The 21,123-nt window shown below is 40.6% G+C and overlaps 1 protein-coding gene across 1 annotated transcript in view; it reads right to left on the bottom strand.

Moving 5' to 3' along the window:
• The window catches only part of LOC104082245 (zinc finger protein 827-like), a gene marked incomplete at its 3' end in the record, with an annotated part of 34,454 nt that extends 24,759 nt beyond the window's left edge, over window positions 1-9,695 (bottom strand). The window contains exons 1-3 of the mRNA XM_009585295.1: window positions 9,608-9,695; window positions 3,967-4,081; window positions 2,851-3,863 (exon numbers count right to left, since the gene is read on the bottom strand). Coding sequence (XP_009583590.1) covers window positions 2,851-3,863; window positions 3,967-4,081; window positions 9,608-9,695 — 1,216 coding nt within the window. The remainder of the gene's footprint in view (window positions 1-2,850; window positions 3,864-3,966; window positions 4,082-9,607) is intronic.
• Window positions 9,696-21,123: the final 11,428 nt, after the last annotated feature.

Below are 21,123 nucleotides of genomic sequence, written 5' to 3'. Positions count from 1 at the left end.
CTCTTTCAAAAACAACATCAGAACTTTAACAGAGATTCCAGGCTTCCTTTTAAATTTCATCCCAAACATATTAGCATTTTATAAAATTGGCAATATTAACAGATTGATAGAAAAGTTAGTCTTTGTACCCCTTTACTATAACCTATGCAAGTAACAATTAGGTCCACCAAATCTGACATACATTTTCAGAGGTGACTATGCTCTGATAAGCCATGGCTCCAGCTTCTTGCCTGTAACAATTCTGAGCAAATAGCTCAACATGGTGGACAAAAGAGCAGCAGGCATACTCTTGTTATTAACATATTCCTCTTTAAATAGCCTCCATCTTTGCTCTTCCTTACTTGTCGGCATCTAATTAATCTGAGTATTGATCTCATAACCAAAGCTAGATGTTGCTGGTGGGTAAGTGAATCAGATTCGTAACAACAAAGCAAACTCACCAGTGCCTTAAAGGTTCAAAGTATGAGAAAGGAGAAAACCACCTCTCAAGCTACGCCTACTGGGAAAAGCTGTCTCTCTCTGGGAACAGGACGAAAAACCCTTGTGTCTCAAGGAGCAATCAGACACACACAAAAAGATAAAACATTATAAAATGAAATACTATTTTTTGCTTTTAGTGCCATAAGGCTGTAGGTGCAAAAGGAATCAGGAACGTGCAACGTTTTTTTTCATGGCAAATACACATGCTCAGCTGCCCTACTCAACTTTTACAGAAGTGAAGTCTTCAGTCAAAGATCACTAAACAGTGACCTCTTTTTGCAAGCTGCATTTCTCCATGGCTGAAGGAATCAAGGAGTCTGGCTGTCCATAATCAACATCCAGGTATGCTAACCAACAGCTTGCTTTTTATTTTCAGTCGGTTAATTATTTAGAAAGGAAAAACTTAATAGCGTATCAAAAAATGGACTTAAAGAACTTTTGTTATGAACATTGCACTATAAAGTTTGCTTGGATGCCAACTGGCATTGGCCCAGTGCGTATGAACCAAAAGGAAACACCCTTCCTCTTGGGATACTAGTCCCATATATTCTAAAAAAAGAATAGTTGTTCCTTGGTTACTAAGGACCTGAGGCAGTCAGTCCCCGTTGTTATCTTTTAGCAGCACAGTATGCTTGGGCCTTCAGCAAAGAGAACAGTTGCTAGGAATTTGCTGCATCAGAGCTAGTTTGAAAGTGCCGCTACTACCAGCACACTTGCGCGCTGGCAGAGTGCTCTCCTAGTATAAGCTGCACAGACAAATCCCACAGTTCGTTGGTCAAACACAGAATCTGGATTTTACTACAACCATTTACTTTTCCCCAATAAAAACTTATCATGTGAACAGCTTTTTCTCCAGCAGGAAATAAACTAACAACTTCAAATAAATTTTAACCTTACTCCTTTTCTATACATTGCTGCCTTTCTTATATGAAGGCCAGTCTTCATGGGGAAAGTTATATTAAATTAATGCCCACAGTCACACTGGTGTAGCCAGTGTGGGTACTCTTATTCCCACACGGAAGGACCTTTTCTTCGATTAGCTTATGTTACTCCAAAAAGGACTTCATCTAAACTAATGAAAACCTTAGGCCAGACCCACGCAAAGAATAGTTTGCCACTTTAATTGCCTTGGCAAAACACACCAGCAAAGCATTTGTAGAACACATGTAACTAAGAGCAAAAAACTGGTACCCGCTGCACCTCATCACATCCCTCCCCGTCCTCTTCCAGAGGAGGAATGAGCATTGCTGTCCATCCAATAGCTTCTACCCTATGAGTTTTTACCAAGAGCTGTACAGGGACGGATCAGACCTCATAATATCCCTAAACAAAAAGACTAGGTCAGAAAGACGGCAGTGCAATTATACAACATCCATGTCAGGCTTCATGTCTGTACACTGGCTTGCTACACCTGTACAGTCAGGCTAGTATTCCTGATAAAACTCAGCCTGATAAAGCTCTAATATACTGAATCACTTTGTGCATCTTGTGAAGAGACCTGACATGCTTCCTTCCCCTCTGCAGCAGAACACCACTCTAGGGAGAACACTGATGACACCTGAAGCTGTATGTTCTACCAGAAATATGAATCCATGATGTGAACTTTTTACAGAAAGAGATGAAAGAAAACTTATTTTTCCTTATTTTGAAGACGGATCATTTAAATTTCCCTGCATGGCTTGCCAGTTCTTGAAAGCTTTTGTTACCAAGACTGTTTCTTCTTATTCTCTATAAGCGTGATTCCTTGGCTGCCGACAGCTGGAACTGGTGGAGGGAAGTCAGAAGTGTAAAATGGTTCTTGTTAAGCAAGTTAGAGAAATGCAGTTCATTTTTTTTTAACGACAAAGGATTGTAAAATACCGAACTGCTGCAAAAAATTTTAATGAAAAGTGGCAACATAATAATATACTCTGGTAAATTAGGACAGGGTAGTAAGTGATTATACAAAAGTCCATTTGTGACAGAGACAGCAGGAGGGAGAATTCTGCCTTGTCCAGTATTTCAAAAGCACTAGTTTTGTACATGCTCACTGATACCATGAGCTCCCTAACAGGGATTCTTTGATCTTCTCCATTAAATATTTTTGTGGACTTATTCTGAACTTGGTAAGAGGGGGAAATACCATTGTATGGAATAAAAAAAAAAAAAGTCCCGAACTGTACATTCATATCTTTCAAATACAGAAACATTTGTGACAGTTTGGTCTTCAAGTGGTATTTTAAAAAGCTTTTCTATTGTTTACCTAAAGTACCTACTTCTTGTTCTCATAATACATGGAATCAAACCAAATCCAGACCTACTGAAGAGATGTTCTATAAGCCTATAGCAAAACAAATGCATTCTACTTAGTGGCTCGAACTGTATCCATACCTGTACTAGTGGGTTTGGATGCTCTTCCCTTAGGGACTGGCAGTAACAATAATTCCAAAGACTGTGGTGGAGTTGCTTTCTCTTGCTTCATCTCTGAAAGCTGCAGGGGATCCTCAGCAACCAGTGATTTCTTCTTCTCAGCCAACAGGGTGCCTGCAGCCCTTGCAGCAACCTCCTTGAGAAGGGCAGCTGAAGAGGTCATGGAAGCCAGAGAAAGGAAAGAACTAGCCGGAGGCGGGTGCTCCTGCCCAGGAGTCATGCTTCTTTCACTCACTTTCTTAGATAAAGCTGCTAATGTGGAGCTGGCTGACTGAGAACTAAAAGGTGAGGAAAAGGATTCGAATCTTATAGTGTCTTCAGTCCTTGAAAGAGATTTGTCCTGCAGAACGGCATTGGCTGCGGCTTTCAGTTTCAGGATAGCTGAATCAGGGGACAAACCACAGGTAGTGGTTGAGTTTGGCAACCACTTACCTTGATTCCATATAAAGTGACTACTTGCATTGTATTGGTCACTTTGTTCCTGTTTCTCAGCAAGCTTTCTGGCAAGAACACTTAGCTGCTGGGCATGATGAGCAGGTGGAGAGAAGGAGAGATTTGAGCCGAGATTTACGGGGGACTCGACTCTGCCATTGACTGTAACAGCAGCATCCAGCTTGAGGGAGCCAGCCTCCAGTAGCCGCCTCAGGTTACTACTCAGTGGCTTATTTGGACCAGGAGGTTCTTCTTCACACAGAGATGACACATCAGGAGAAAGGTGCTCTTTGCTCTGTAATGTGTCTCTTAGTGCCTCATTTTCAATGGATCCCAGCTCCGCTGTGTTGCTGCTAGGAGTTGCACTTCCCAAAGAAGTATCTGGGGAAGTGGACTGCTCTTGGATTCTATCCTCAAGAGACAACTTAAAGTTCTCCTGGACTTCTCCATATGACGCTTCTGAAGGAGTTTCTGAAGAATTTCCAAACCAGCGTTCTTCTTCACTGAGTTCACCTTCCACTTCTTCCTGTCTGGTACCATCTGTGTGGAACCAAGAACAACAGCATTATTCCCAAATCTGCGTAAAAAAACTTCTTAGCATGAAGTATGCCTGGCCTCTGCATGACCCTCCTGAATAGTCACCTAACATCCCCCTTAAAGTGCACGGACATGGCATCAGCCTGGATTAAGTGACCAGGAAAAAGTTTTTTGAAAATTAATAAGTCTTTCTTTGAAGACAAAATCTTGACAAGCCTGTCGTCTTTCAGTCAGCATAACTAAAACAGCTAAAACTGCAACAATACAAATATACATAATATATATTCACATATTGCAAATATTTCATCGGTATAGTCTGTACATCCTGCAAAATATTATGAACTCTGTGGTACAAAGCAGGGATTTAACAGGCCCAGAAATAACTGTATACTTGTGTCTTTGTACAGCTAGCACAGGCACACCTTCAAAAGCAGATCAGGTGGGTAGCTACTCAGAGTAGTTTCTTCCAGTGACTTTAAATCTCAGCCCAATCCTGCAGTGACCCCTATCTAAAATAAAATAAAATTTGTACCGATAATAACAATTCATTCCTGAGTAGCTGAAATGACTAATACATGAATGAGAGCTAAAGCTCTCATCTCTCCAACTATTTGGGAAAGGAATATCATACACACAAAACTAATCTTTGGGTTTTTTTCTTCTTATTTAGACACTACTTGCTTGTCATTTCCTTGTCACTCTTCATTAATGTTAAAGTTTTAAAGACCATCCTAAACTGAACTTAGTTTAGCTGAAAAGAAAAAAAAAAAAAGAAACAAAAAAGTGTTGGTCTCAATGCAGTTAGTTACATTTTCTCCTCTCCAGTAACTGCAACACATCTAGTCTCCCCTGAGACCTAACTGACAGTGTTTAAAGCACTGTGACCCTGGCTTGCTCTTCTTCCTGATAGGTATTCAAAGTCATACAGACATGACCAAGATTTTTTTTGCAGATCTTGCTGGCCAATCAGGACTTAGTTAAGAACAACAGCAATGCTAGAATTAAATCCATGTTATCTTCTCTTGCCAAATACCTCTCACATTTCTTGCTTTTAGACTCAATGTCCCAAGCTACAAAAGAATCTTTGTAATCATACTACAGCAAAACAAAAGGATTTAATATAACCCTCCACTAACATTCTGGAAATAAGCCTGCATGATATGTACTGTATCTATGATCACGTGTTACTCCCAGATTCCCTATTTAATTCCAGCAAATTACAAAACTTGGAGAGAAGTTGATGAATCAAAACTTTGATTTATATTATTGCTTTGATCCAATGAATTTAAGGAGGAAAAAACCCAGCCAAATATACCATGGGTGTAGAGATACCAACATACACTCTGAAAACAAAGATTTTTTTTTTTTTTTTTTTTTTAAATGTTATACAGAATATGAGGAATAGTCTCTCACAGTAAGTTCCTTTTACTCAAAACCCTTTGGAAAAAAAATCACCAATGTTTTAAGAGCCCATAAGAAAACCACTCAGTTACCTTAGATTAGTAATTCAAGCAGAAGAGGGCTAGCATCTTTCCTATTAAAAACAAACAAAAGCCAAGCAAAACCCAAAGCACTTACCTAAAATTATTTTGATATTATCCAAGTTAACATCACAGACACAGTGCATAAAGGCCAATACCATGCACATTCAAATAAAGAAGATAGATGCTAATCAGTTGAGCCAGCGCTTATGCAGGTTAAAGGAGAACTGAATGTATTCCCTTTTCACCCTGTGAACACTAAAAAGTAACCTGAGACATGTCTGTACAGGTGGGTGCACTCAGATGAGAGATCCGTCCACTCATCCCAGATCCAAGCAAGTTCTGGATTGGAAGCTAAAAAAGCACCTTACTGGCACTTTGCCTGAACTGATATACCAAGAGCAGGGCACATCCTCTGGGACACAGCCTAGAGTTGACACCACTACACAGCTTCTGAGCCAGAGCTAGCCTGCATCCTACCGCTTACCTCCATACATCTGCTTACATCTGTCTGTGTTAAAACAACCCCTCCTTGCTCCTGCAAACCCTACTCTCTCTGTGTTTCTGCTCCCCATCCATAAATAGGGAGGGAGAATTGCATTTCTCTTCACTCAGAAAGTCATCCCAAAATTACAGTTTGAGAGATATTTAAGTGTAAATGGTTACAAGAGGAAATGGGTTTCTGTTTCAGAGAAATCTCCAGCTTACTAAACCCCCAAATTTCTCTGTTCCTTACCATGTGCCTCAATTTCTTAATGTTGATATGCATCCTAGTCACCACCAGACTTTAAAATACTAGTTAATTAACACTGTTTTACAAATCTCTCAATCTTGTTCATCCTACTTGCACTGGAAATGAACTATTCCTTCTCACCCGCATCAGCTTTTGCTCTAACCATAAAAGTAAAGTCCTGCATGTATTTTCATTATCTATTCCTCATCTCTAAAGCTGACATCTCAGGGAACACTTACAGTAGCTGAGGAACAGGACACTGGTATTTTAAGTTGATGGTAAGGATGGGGAGAAAGAAACTACATGTGCTATGGCATAGCTGCAATACAGCTTTCTTCAACAGTAACACAACTACACTATGCCTGGAACCAAAAAATAAGGTAGCAATAGCAGAAGAGATAGCAACAGCACATGGATTGCCTTGTTTTTTCTAGACATGCATATTCTCCATTGGTCTTGCCTATATGAAGAGCGGGCAGCAACATTTTATTGACAGGAGTGCGTACTCTTCATTTAAAGGCTTGCCACCAAGTCCAGAATTTCCCTCTTCTTTGGGTAATGCAGTGAGAGCTCCCCCTCCTGTTGCTAATCTACCTGTAACCACTCAAGCACTCTCAAATCTCCAAGCGGTCTCCATAACAAAGGGCAAATTTCCTTTGCAGCATCTCTGTCCCAAAAGCCAGCTGGATATTTTTTTTTCCACCCGTGCAGTTTCTTTCTGTACCCAGAAACCAGATCTCTAACTGCTGACACAGTTCTAATTTTCCTCTTCTCAGTAATTCCCTCAGTTGCTGCAGTATCAAGTCTGCTGTATGTTAAGGCTGTAAGGTTAATGCTGAAAAAGCCAGCATCAGTGTCTTATCATGCGCTCAGTCAAGCCTCCTTTTAAACGGTAGTGAATTGGTTTAGAGGCATAATGGTGAAGCCTGGCAATTTCATTTCTAAGCAAAGTTGCCATTCAAAGCCTTCAGGGCAGGATTTAAATTCACATTGACTTCGTGAGCCTGTGAGTTTGAACAAGCTTAAGAACTCCAGGAGAAATCAGCCCAACCCACCAACTTTCCTACGATTTCAAATTAAATAAAACCTTCCCTCAGAACTCAGAGGGTTCATGGGAGACCCAGACCAGTCTGAAACAGGAGCCAACCTCCATGTGTCTGTCAAGAAACTTCAGCTGTATTTCACATCTGTGGCAGAAGATCTGCATGACATGTTTTTCCCTTCTCTCGCAACACAGCTAAGGAGCTCCAGTGAGAAGTCCTTGAAAGCTAGGAATAGAAATGTAATACCACATTTAAATTTCTTCTCTCCACCATAAACATACCGTAGTTTGTTATTACAGAATTACTTATGAACGTCAAGCTACTGGCATTTCATTTCTATTGCAGCCTGAAATGCTAAACACGGGTAAGAAACAACACAGAAGTTACAAAGTTGCAAAGCAGGAAGAGGTAACTTCAGAGTTAGAGGGTTAGAGGTAAATTCTCACTGACTTCATTTGGAGCAAGACCTGGCTGGGAATCTCACCAACTTTTACCGAGTAACCGCTCATCAGATTACCTCTTCTCAACATGATTCAAGAGTCAACACCTGTCAATGACTCTCCTTCCTGATTTCCATGGCACTTCTGGAAGGAGAACTGCTTCCCGAACCATTTGCCACTGGCAGAGGCTAGTGGAAGTTACAGGTGTCCTGCATACTTCAGGTCTACCCCATCACACAGCACCCAGGAGCCTCACACAAGTACTTCCCACTCCTGTCAGCGATGACAAAAGGCACCAAAGTACTGTTGGGCGGCTGCTGCCACTGATGTAGCCCAATATCAATCTCTGGCAAAGCCACAAATGTGTGCAGAAGCACTGTTTGAAGAAGTGCCAATTTCCCTCGCTCGCCCACTCATCTGCTTGTTTTCAAACACAGAGAAGTTCTGTTTCCTCTTCAAGAAATCAGTTTGACAGACAAATCTTATTGATCCCAAAGTATGTTATTTCACTTTGTGAGCATCTGCCCTTTTACTTAGAGTGGTGATTAGAATTTGACCCTGATATCAATAGAAATGTAAATATTAACTTGCCCAAACTACTTATATCTGAAAACTGAAAAAGGCAAACACTTTTGTTGATTTATACACTGAGCCACCCAATTCAAATGCTGGAAACTTTAATTGTACCCAACGTAATGTACACATGCCATTCCTGAAAGTGGCAGGTGGGAGATGATCCACAGTTTCGCTTTGTAGGACTTGGAGTGGGGAAATATTAATGTGGCAGGCAAGATCCAGAAACAGTATGTGCAGCACACAGAAAAGGTAAGAGTTTTCAAGTTGTGGCACTGAGCAACAGACATGGGCAGTGAAAACATGACTGAAAGAACACCATTTGGACCACCAGAGATTATCTGAGAAGAGGCTACAGCTAAGGAACCGACCCCAAAGAGACTGAATTTTCATGCTAAGAGGGACAAAGTTTCACTTCAATCATTCAGTGCAATGAGTAAACTAAAAAACTTCAATACAGAATTAACATTGCAAATCTATATGTTACGGTGATACGAAACATATGGAAATTGTAATTATGGGATTACAGAATGAAAATTAAAACAAATATAAAAGTAGGTAGAAGTCAAATAAGTTGAAAGAAATGTGCACAGGAAAATTGTTGATGAGATAAATTAGATAAGATTGCCCTAACTTCAGCAGTTACATTTCAGGAAAAATCTGGGAATCTACAGGACCAGGATTTAAAGGGATAAGAGAGCCAAACCACAATTTTACTACCTTGATATCAAATATCTTGATCTATATAAGGATTTCAGATAGGATTGTTCAAGTTTGTGTCAATTTAAATAAAGTTATAATTGCATTTGTCGGCTATTTGGCACCCAGGCCATCTTCCTAATTTGTTGCCCCAACAGCTTATCTTATTCCATCTCTAATGCCTATCATAAACCATTCTCTGTATTATCTTATACTAAACACTATACCTAGGCCTATGAAAGAGCTAGGATTAAGTGATAGGTTTACACTAGGGAACTGAGGAGCTCTGCAAAGATATCTAAAGAATTTAAAAGGATGCATTAAACTTAAATGAAGCAGTAAGCCATCCATAAGGAGTTCTGAGGAAACACAGACTGACTCAGACGAGCAATCAGTTTAAGGCCAAGTAAATAGGCAGATGCATCAAAAATAAGGCAGAGACAACACCTGAGCAACTTAGAACTTAGCCTCATGTGGCTTTTGTCAAGAATAGCAAGAAAAGGGGAGTAAATGAAGAGAAGCATCAGCTGACAACCGAGAAGGTATGGACAACTGTAAAGGCATTTAACTAGTCATGGACAAGGAAGAGGTAAGACAGATAGTAAACTGGTGTGTTTATATTTGGCCTCCAGGATGGCTTCCCAAGTCCTACTCCCTCCTGTCTGCTTTCTTAGAACCCTCAAACGAGGATTAGGGATCAGGGCACAGGCCACCGGCAGTCCATTTCAGAATACCCTCTCTTTATAGGTGCTGTAACCCAGGTTCCATCATGACTGTTACCATCAGCATCGTATCCAAAGAAGAGGAGCTTCCCATCACATGATGGCTGCACGTTCAAGAAGAGAACACAGGCCCACAATGTCTCCATCTTAGCTCTGCGACAGTCAGCCAACTTACCCCCTTTAGAACTGGAATATAAAAGGATGCTCACTTCCTTCAGCCAAACTCAGTACCACTGGCACGGAGGCCTTGAAATTTGTCAGAGACTGGTTGCTAGCCACCATAAGCAGAAGCCATACTGGAGAAGCTCCAGGATGAAATTAGAGGAGGGGAACTTGAAGTCCTAACTGCAAACAGCACATTCAGTGAGAACTATCAGCCACAAAAGTGTCACATCAGAATTTAGTGCAGACCAGATAATACAGAGGAGAAAAGAATGAAGGAGCTAAGGACTGAATACAGTAGATACCTTTAGGTAAACTACGTACACTGTTTAAGTGCATCATTTTAGCAATGGTAAAAAATAATTACAAGAGATCACTTGCTAATATCACATCACTTTCTAATTCACATTGTCTCTGGGTGTCAGCTTCACATAAACCCTGGCTGATTTCACAACCAGGTACTATAGAAAGCAGCATGCACAGGCCTAAAAATGACAGTCATATCTGGGAAATCTATTCTGTGGTATCTTATCTAAATTGCTCAGTCTAGCTGCCTACAAACTACCCTTTTTGTATACAGGCTGTTTTTTAAGCATTTCAAATAAAAAAAGAGTGAATGTCATTTCTCTGGGCTGAACAACCTTTGTGGGTTCCCACACCCACCAGACCATGTGGATGTGTGTGCTGTAGGACTACCTCAGAGAAGCTGGGCACACTGTGCACCGACACCCTACAGGCTCCACCTCTAAAAAGCACTTACAGCCACATCTGATTAGACTATATGTCCAGAGCAGCAGCTATGTTGATTTTCCCATAGGGATACTTGCAAGAAAATCACGATTTTAATAAAGACACAAAGGCCTGCCTTAACTCCTTTTATTATATCAACAGGAGCAAATAAAACTTAAAAGTCACAGTTACATAAACAGTCATGTGCTAGAGTGCCCTCGGTCCCCCATTTTCCCTTCATGATTTCTGTGACCTGTAATAGGTAAGCAGCACAGGAAGTCACTGTCCTCTTTGAATGGAATTTCTGGCTCGCTCACTTATCAACGGGATGATTATTCAACTCTTGACCTCATCACAAAATGTTTTAGCAGTGTTGCTGGTGCTTGAACCAAATTTCTCTACCGCAGGCTGACCTAGAGAGAGCAGCACAGCTGCAAGAAGGGACTGCCAAAAAGCCATAGCTCTTCTGTTCTGTCATTCTCCCCTGTGTTTAAGATGTGTGAAAATACTCACACAATTAGACAGGAAAAGAAGCCCTAGGTAGGACTCTGTATTTCATCTCCACATCTTCTAAAATAATGATTTTCCTAACTGGAGGGAAGGAGGAGAGGGGAAAAGAAAGGCACGGCTTTTAAAGACAGGCATATATCCTCTACTTTTATCCCTAACTTAAAGTGACTTTGAAAAAATCCATTTACAAGAAAACCCCAGAATATTCACCTAGCAATTTCTCTAGTACTGCTTTTTTAAAAGAGGGCTCCAAGACAAACAAGGTTAGAGAAAGTTAATTACCTTGCAGTAACTGGAACTCTTCAAGATGCTTTGCCCATATGCACAAACAACTGTGAATGTGCAGAAGTACCATGCATTCAGGTTTGCCAACTGCTAGACAACCACAGAAGGTCAAAACGCATGTACAGCACCTCAGTTTCCTCTCAAAGGCAGAATCCAGGTGTGATGGACTCTTCCGAGGAAGAAAGGAAGCAGGATGGATTACTGAAAAAGCTTGTCACAGACAACATAAAACTGCCTTTATTTCCTTTCCCTCAAAGGAGAAGAATTTTGTGGCAGATGGGAAACAGAGACAGTGGCCTTTTATTTTCAGCCCCAGAATAAATGCCTCAAGTGGGTTTCATTACCTGCCAAAAAGATCCTTCTTTTACTAGCTAAGTATCCATGGAAGAGGACAGAAATACATAGTTTCTCCTGAGGTGAACTGTCACTACTTGATGAAGGTTCTCAGGGCTGTTGACAGACCACAAGATAGGATCTTATAGAAACAAGAAGTCTGATCTCCCCCAAAACAAGTTCTTCAAAAGATAACTCCTAGTAGGATGGATGTTTGACATCTTGCCTCCAAGAAAGATTAACTATTCTTCTGTTCTAGGCAAGAAGTTATAGTTGGTAGCTGTGGGATCAGTGTTTGAGGAGTGTTGCTTCCACTGGGACTCAGAGATTTTAAGCACCAAATGAACAGGCATTGCCTTGGAGTGCAGTTAGAAGACGCTGTTAAGGTGACAAAAGCTCAAGACCGAGAGAAGTGGTGGTCTTGTGCCCTCCCTTACATTTGCTCCGTTGTTTGTTTGACTGCTTGGTGAGCCAATTTCAACTCACTAATCTGGCAGAAAACTACTCATTCTGCCAAGAAGTCAGAACAAGACTGATGCGAAGGAGGCAGGAATGGGGAAGCAGGAGGAGGAGTCAACAATCTGAGCCACCTACCTCCTGAGGTCTTTTGGGGTGCAAAGCATATCACGTCTTGTCAATGAAAAACACCAGAGGATTCTCCCTCCCATCCCAAATCTCAACAATGTACTACACCTCTCGGGGAAGAGCTGGCACGTGCAGTCAGGATGGCCACATCAGTCAATATCATGCAGGCTGCTTCACAAGCCTTATCTGGGACATCTGCAGCTGGGTTGTCCAACATAGACTCTTCTGATACTAACTGAAAAAAACCCCTCTTCTCTAGAATTGGTTGGCAGCGTCTTTCTGGAAGAAGAAAAGTCCTAAAGACCCAGAAATAATATCTTAACAGTGAGGCCCAGTAATCAGCAACCCTGAAAAATAGGTGGGCAGAGCAGTATGTCTTTTAGTGTAATATATATGTATAACAATGTTACACACATATGTACATATATATAGTGTATGTGTATAATAATATATTTATAATATTTGTCTCACTACAGTTTAGAATTACTTTGTTCTAGCTGGATTTTGCCACTATTTGAGGCTTAGTGAGCTGAAGTACTTGAAGTGTGGGCATGAAACAGAATGGAACACACGTGGCCTTAGAGGAGGGGAATATTTTTGGAGACCATTTCTCAAGCGGTATGCCACAAAAGAGCATCCTACACAAAACACTTTCATTAGCTGACTTGACCAATACCCAGAACTCCTGGAGAGAAGGTAGACAAAGACAGTTGATTTTTATGATTGAGGTTTTCAGAAGAAACAAGTATTTCTTCAGTCAGTTTATGCTGCAAAGGCTGGCTAGTAGCCCCAAGACAGATTCATAAAGCACATAAAGTGTCAGTATAACAATAGAAAATCATGTTCCTTACAAAACATATTTTATGGTACCGATGTTCTTCTTGTAACACTTTTATGGAGACTGAGCAAAATACCACAGCCAGCCTTATTGAAAGTTTCTTCCACAGGCCCTCATGAACATCCTATAATAACCTATAGTTGAGTTTGGGCACACCTTTCATAAAGCACAAGACAGTGATCAGACTGATTTATACACTGAAGGAATATGGCCAGCTGAAAACCTGAAGTCTGTACATTAACATATCAAAGGAATACACCTCTTTTGCCTGATGAAAACAGAGGATATGATAAACCGTTTGCTATAAAACCAAACACTTTTTAAAGCAGCAACTCTGAGTCAGATTCAAGTCCCTTATCAGGAATTTCAGGCTTCCCTGTGTCTTTTAAAACCAGCTATGATATTAGCTGAAGACTCTGATAGAGTATTATAAATTTGAGGACAACCTAAACATGTGGGAGATCAACTGTTATTCCCACAGCTCTATTTGATATGGGAATCAGCTTTAACAATCTCTGATGGTTTAAGTGGTCCATGTGCAATCTTTTCCCTACACCTGGAGTCGTAGCGTATCATTTACATCAGTGCACATTTACCACTGTGGGCTCACTTACATGTTAAGTTCAGTACAGTGATTAGAAATTCTACCTTTTCTTAGTTATAAGGAAGTTTAAAAACTCCCTAAAATTATTCCTAGTTAGTCAAAATTCACTTTGCTTATTCATTTGTTTTGCTCTAGATAGATGTCTATGGCAATAGTTGCAGCAAGAAAGTATCAAATACCAAAAGGTAATAGGGATGCTGGCATCTCCAAAATAAGAGTTAAACATTATTCTCAAGACTTCTATTGTCCTTAGCACATAGAGTCCAGACCTATCCTCTCAGCCTACTTCATAAAGGAGGGGAAATACTTTAAGATTTCCCACCATGGGCCTTCATTAGAAATGAAACCCCAACCAATTCTAGCAAACAATTTGGAAAAGCTGGCTACAACCAGAAGATCTCTAAATGAGGGAAATTCGTTTCCATTCTAGATCAAATTATTGTGGGAGATAATCACATGAATGCCAAATGGTCAATATAGGAATCCATAGTATTTTAAAGCCATCCTTGAGTGACAATGAACTCCATGAATGAGATGAGATTTTAATCCTTTGGCAGGTCATTAATGAAATCTTCTTTGAAAAGTTGCTTACGGAACACAGAACTAGTGTCTCTGTTAGAAAATTCTAAGCAGAAACACAAAACTGCCTTATCTTAAACATAGTCTATCTGCAAAGCAGAGGCTCAGTTACTCATTTCCAAATGGCTACTTGCTTTGTAGTAGTTTGATTCTAGGTCATAGTCTTCTATTGTATATTTGAGGTAGAAGACATCAAAATACAGAATTTTTTTTTTTTCTGATGAGATCTCAGGCTGCAATTATCCCTGACTTACAAAGAAAAAGAGATAGAAGGAAGGAAAACCATGGTCAGACTAGACAATCACTATGAGCTCAAGCAGTTAAGTAACTCAGCACTCTCAATCTATCATCACACAGTTCTGTTTAGGTGTTATGGAAGACAAGATCCATTCACTGGGACAATTCTGCTTGAGAAAATGGAAAGATCATACTATGTTATTAAGGTATCTAAAAGAAAAAAGCAGAATAACAACCTCAGTTCTTTATACCTTTCATCCCTTAAAAAGCAATGGATTTCAAGAAAGGAGGTGGGCCCATGTGAATGATCATGGAACTAGACAAAAACTTGACCTATGACCTGGAATAAAAGGCTCAGAAATAAAGAAAATGTATCCATTTTCAGAGAGGTAAGCCTCTGCCTTGAACAGCTCAAGTAAGATCAGCAGAATTCCTTTCTGCATACCCTACAATGCTTTTTGGTGCTGTGATGATTAGTCTCCAAGTCAAAGACTAAGCATAAGACATGGTTTAGATAATCTATCTGCTGACTGGATGGCCCAAGGCATTTTAAAGTGATTATATTCTTCTTGGCTGCCAGTGGTATCCAAAAGTCTTTGGCAAACACCAGAAGAGAAATTGGGAGAAGCACCCTTAACGGTATCACTTTTATGTAGCGAGCACTTCCCAAGAAAAGAAGCCTCCATAGCAAAACTGAAGTAAGGCATTAAGCATGAATAGTACACTTTCTTATATCACATTTTTTATGATCTAGGTGACAAAAAAGGCGGGGAAGCTTTGCTTTCTAATCTTCATTTAACTTGGTAACAAATAAAATCGGTGGTCCACGCTACTTTGCATACCTATGTTCTCTGTTTCTGAGCTACATCTATAAACTGCCTGCTCTTACTCAGTGCCTTCATCAGCTAACGATTCATCTTAATTATGGCCTGCACCTGACCAGCCACCTCCCCAGAACTGGCTGCAGTGATAGCTGTCTCAACTCCTCACTGCGACAAAATGCATCTTCGTTGCCTGAAATGCACTGCAAGCCTCAGCAGTCACAACCCCAACAGTAAAAAGTAGGCACAGGAATCCTCACACGTTCCTCACAATTTACAGCAGCCAAGAATAAAGTGACCTGTTTATGCTATAGATTATCGTAACACTGATTTACCCTTAATACGCGCAACTCATTTCAGTGTGGCTAGTCATTTAAAACTGACAGGGTCACCACAGCAACATGATTTTAGTCACCCTTACAGTCGGAAAGGAAGCAGATGAGAAGTTGCAAGTGTCAATTCAGCTGGCAAAAGGGGCTGACTAAAGTGAGAAAAGTGTTCAAACGTGCCATTTTGTTGCATACAAACAATTTGCAATGAAAATAAATAACTCTCTGATCACAATTGCAATTTACCATTATGGCCTGGGAATGGCCATAAGTTTACAGAAAGTTCTCACATTACCTGAAAGACTAAAATTGATCTAAAAGCCCCAGAAAAAAGCCATAAATCACCTATGCTCTGAGCTGTGCTGTGCAGAGCAATTCCAAACTTTCCTAAGGGACAAACCATTGACCAAAAGGCTAACCAAGGCACCAAAGCCATGCCGGCTGATTACCTGCTCCCTCACCCATTCATTTCAAGGAGTTGCACTCATGTGTTGTATACACCATATAGGATCGTGCCCTTAAGCAATCCAGAGTAAATTTACCATAGCTACCACGATGTATCAGAAAAAATTGTCTGCTAAGGTTGATAAATTGGTCAATTACCTGCTTCCTCGACTTTTATTCTTGTGTAAATGTTTTCATCCTTACATTACCAGTACCAGTACCTATGAGAAGACAATCTGTACATTGCCAAAACCAACTATTTAAATTACTAGCAAATCCCTAATTACTATAAACAAGATTATAACAGGCTTATTTAAAGGTTTCTAAACACCAAAGCAATAGCTCCAGAAAACAAAGCTCCCTTGCTGTCATTATTTGAGGCTGTTGTCTCCATGTTCAGTCTTGCTCTGTGCATGACCCTCAGCCCACCTGAATGCCACAGCAAGAGCGCCTGCTGTCTTTCCATCGATACCCCCTGCATGGCTGAGCATATACACAGGGCATGAAGCTCCCAGTCTCCCCTCAGCTCCTCCTGTGAAGTCCACACCACCTTCCTCCCCAAGCCACACACTCCCCCCACCCCTATAAAATAGGAAGAAATCATTAACAGAGGAGGGAAAAGACAAGCAAATACTACTGAAGCACTGCAGTTACTGACGTCATCTTCAAGGTAGAAATGCTTTAGTGCCCCTGGTGGGAATCTAAAGAACAGTCCAATCCTCGCAGGTGCCAGGGGAGTACGGGTAAACCACAGATGATCATCATCCTTGCCAGTGAGTTGGTTTGGGCTCAAAATGGTATGTTAGATCTACGGCAAGGTAGACGTGCATGATCTCAGGTAAAATTTCCCTTTCCATACTTCTTCTCTCACTGGTTAATAGCAACAAATTTCCAGAAAAGGAGAACAGAAAATACCTGACTAATGACACAGAAGCTGAAACCAAAAGGATAATGATATATCACCCTTCTTCCTCTAACACACAGAAGTTATTAAATACAAAGGACTGTGCAGTAGATCTAGTGTCCTGTATCTCTTCAAAGGCATAGTCAAATTTTGGAATTGAGAAGCAGAGAACTCCCACCAGGGTTTGTACAGGGACAGAGTAATGCAAGCCCAGCATAGCTTCAATACTTGCGGAAAGTTCTTTAGAGGTTTCAGCAGCACTGTAAAAACATACAACATCATCCAGAACATATCTAGTAATTTCAAGGAGCATGTTTTCCATCTTTTTCCCACCTACCTCTGTTCCTCCGAGGGACAACTGCTGTACAGATGCATAACCTCAACCATTGTAACCTTGGTTTCCCTGAGAAACTGCCAAGTGCATCTTTCCTACAAGACATCTAATTAGAATACAGGCTCTCTTTCAGGCTGAAACTATCTTTTTGTTGGGTCACACGTGCCTAGGACAGCAGGCTGACTCTCTGGCTTGTACTCCTATGCTCTATACAAAAACAATAAAGGAGAAAGAAACAATATTTCCTTGTCTCTCTCATGCACAAGGTAATCCTTGAGAGCACTTTCTGATGTCTAACCACTACCATAGAAAACAGAAGTCCAGGAGACACTCAGCTGAAAGAGAAATCAGAAGTGCTACAGAAGAACATGGTATTTCTGATCTGCTTTCTCTATGACTACTGGCTCTAATTTCCCAAGCGAGGCCAACAATGTCAGGCCTGGCTTGGGAAATGGCAACCTTCACTTTTCCTCTTCTCTCCAATGGATTAAGGGCATGCCGTGTCTTCTCTTGAACCAGTTCCAAATAACTTCTCATTCTATTAACTTCTGAAACTGCCAGTAGTCTTCAGGGAGTGACACTGATAAAGCAGTGATATTACCAAAACGAAAAATGGTATTTCTCCACTTTCCTACCTTTCCTGACCAACCTTCTCTGGTCTAAAAAACCTACCATAAATATTGACTGGCAAAGGGTGGAAAAAAAGAAGAATTAACAATGATAAAAGCAGTGATTATATCACAAATGGTTTTGGAGAAAGAGAAAAAGGAAGAAAACTAGTCCTCATCAGTGTAGTAGCGCTACACAAGGATCAAAGCTGAAAAAAAAGCTGTCTGTGAAGCTCTCCCAACAGGTATGAAGAATCTCTGAAGAGAAGTTCCTATTGAGCCACAGGAAAAAAGAAAATACAAGAACTCAAAAAAGCTGGAGATTTCATGTCTGTAAACTGTCCTGCTGAGCCTCCAAACATCCCCACAAACATCATAAAACCCCAACAGCTCTGTCATTGCAGTCTGGAACTCTTGGACCCAAAAACTATTCCAAGGAACACAGTTATAACTTACAGCACCAGTAAAATAGTCAGAGAAAAATTCTTGCTTGCCAAAGTGAGGTTTTCATCTCCTGAGCACAAAGTTAACCCAGCTAGCTTCTAAGGAAGGAAGGAAGAACACAGCCTCTCTCTCTCTCCCTTTATTGCTACAGGAGGCTGGCTAGCTGCTCTTCATATAAAGGACATAGTGGAGTTTGAAAAACTGTCAAAGAACTTGTTGCATTTGCCTGCCTTGATGATATGATGTACTGTTGTACATTCTGACCTATGCTTAGTTTGACTTTTTTGGTCAGCTCATTATTCCTTCTCTGAGCATGAATAAGACACCTCAACTTCCCAACAGCCCCAGTGGCATTCTGGCAAAAACAATTCATTCCCCTCGATTCAGAAGAATCGGCTACCGCTACATATTCAATAATCCAGACACTTCTGTTCAGTTTACACCTAGGGACAGGTTCTCTCCTGTGCGACATGTGAGTATTTGGCAAAGGAGGAACACAGCATGAGCCTTTACAGCACTCCAGTTCTCGCTTGTGTTTTCTAACCTAGACTCAGCCTGGAGACTGGCTTATCAACAGCAGCTGGAAATGTCTGTTAACTAGAAATAAATAGATCCGAGTGCATTCCAGATGTGGAATCATCTCTGACCCTTTCTATCTCTGATTCACAATCTATTCTAAGTTGCAGTGATATGAAGATGTATGAAACAACAGTATTATTTCTCTCCTAGGAACATCCCCATGCAAAGAGAATACCTGTCTAGGAAAGCCAAGGCAACTTCCATAACATTTGCGTCACCCTAGCAGCACAAGGGAGATCAGAGGAAGGCTGCGAAGCTGGCCCATTGCTGATAATAAACATTAAGTCCTAGTTTAAAAATAACGTTAAGTGGAACTCAGTGAAGTAATCTTAAATTATTCTAAATATTGAAGTTGGAAAGGTAGTGACAGCAAATACTGTGAACTTTCTTTCCCTTTTATTAAAATACAGAAAGAGAAAACCCCACACTAACCACTCAAAACACGGACTCTTAGAAAAAGACTTTTAAAATATATGGGATTTAGAACACATTTATGAAGGTTGTTCCAGTGATCAATAAAGTAAAAGAAACAACAAAATCAACTAGAAATCCCTATGTCACCTTAATATGTAGCCTGCAATAAACAAAACATGGGAAGCCTCAGATCAAGCTGCTACAGTGCCTTTAATTATCCCTATTGTGTTTACAACCTCTATGAGGGGGTTACAAAGTGAAGGGAGGAGCTCACAATCTGTATGTGTGGCAATATTCAACCATAGCAGGTGACATCAGACCAGCGTACCTGCTTTAACAAAGATCTCCTTTGTTTTTGATTAGTTTCTGTTTATTTTTGCTATATGCAGCATCTCCTGCTCTGTTTTTGGTAAAAAATGTGCTCCTGATTTATCATTTTATTCTGCCCCATTACCCACCTGAGGTGCTTTACGCACATTAGCTTTCTGACTGGTTCAGAAACAAAAGGTTTAGGTTTCAGATACTGAAATTATTCCTTCCCATAAGTGTCGCAGGAATCTAGTTCCCTATAATTTAATTTTTAACTCTCTCCCAAAGTCAGATTAAAACACGGCAAATTATATTCTCTGTGTTTCTAATTCCTCCCACAAGGATGATATTATGGTAACGTATCTAGGGGAAGCTTCAAGAAGTGTTTGTTTTGTCATGCTGTGTTTGCTACCAAAGACAGCTGCTTTCTCTGTCCCTGAGAGGATTGCTTGGGGTTAACAAGCAAAGCCAAATAAGAGAGGATTAGGAAGCTACTCCTAGTGATAGGCGAACACACAGAAGCAGACCTTTCCATGTGGAATAGGCACTCCTCACTCTTAGACACACTGTTTAAGGCACTGCCTCAGCTTTCAACCCTAAGAAAAGTCAGAGATCACATAATTAATGTGCAAGCACTGAATAAAGAGTGGACATTCCTCAAACCTTATCTTACTTTAAAGAGATTTAGGATTCTGTGCCAAGCTCCTGGTACAAGAAACTAATGCTATGGCTACTTAGGGCACAGATACAGCATAAATGGGAAAACACGTTTCTACATTCTGCGTAAAAATCCACCTAAAATTCAGATGCACAGGCATAGAAGGGGAAGTTTCATGTTCATGTCCATTCCATTGCTGGCTTTTCTGCTGAACAAACAAACAAGCGTGCCAATGGCAGTGGGATTTGATTTTATTTTTTCAAAGTGCACTTCTTGGCTGAAAACTCTGCGGGCTTTACCAACACTTTTTATGCAGGCCAGTAAATGCCTTCAAAGACAACAACTCTGATTCTCATGAGAGTATGTCTATACTAAATAACGCAGTGCTATGCAGTGATATCTGAGCCAGCTTGAGTATACCCACAAGTATTATAGCTGAATTAACCTGGGTAGACTGCTGTGATAACTGCCTCCCATACACAAGGTAGCTTATTTAGAGCTTGCTTTGTTATCTCAATGTGGCACAGCACTGTGCAGGAAGACAATATAAACAATTACGGTGAAGTCTATTTAGACCTTATGGGCAATGTAAAAGTACCTCAAGGTGGGCAGAAGAGCCCCCTTCAGAGTTATTCACTGTGCAAAGAACTCCCTTTGGCAACGCAGAATTGACAAAAGGATTATGTCAGCCCTTCCTTTCCAGAACAAGAAGCAGGGTGAGAGCCTGGGGGCAGCAGAAATTAGAGCAGCTCTAGGCTGTTACGCTTACACTGGTGCCTGAGAAGGGCTCAAAGTGCTAGAAATACAGAGGTAGATAAGGGGAAGTTCTGCTCCAAACACAGATAAAGAAATGGGTCCTCAGTCACTA

This window comes from Fulmarus glacialis, unplaced genomic scaffold, assembly GCF_000690835.1.
Source record: "Fulmarus glacialis isolate BGI_N327 unplaced genomic scaffold, ASM69083v1 scaffold41879, whole genome shotgun sequence".
Lineage (NCBI taxonomy): Eukaryota > Metazoa > Chordata > Aves > Procellariiformes > Procellariidae > Fulmarus > Fulmarus glacialis.
Note: the sequence above shows the minus strand (reverse complement) of the source record. Positions and strands in the feature narration are given on the sequence as shown.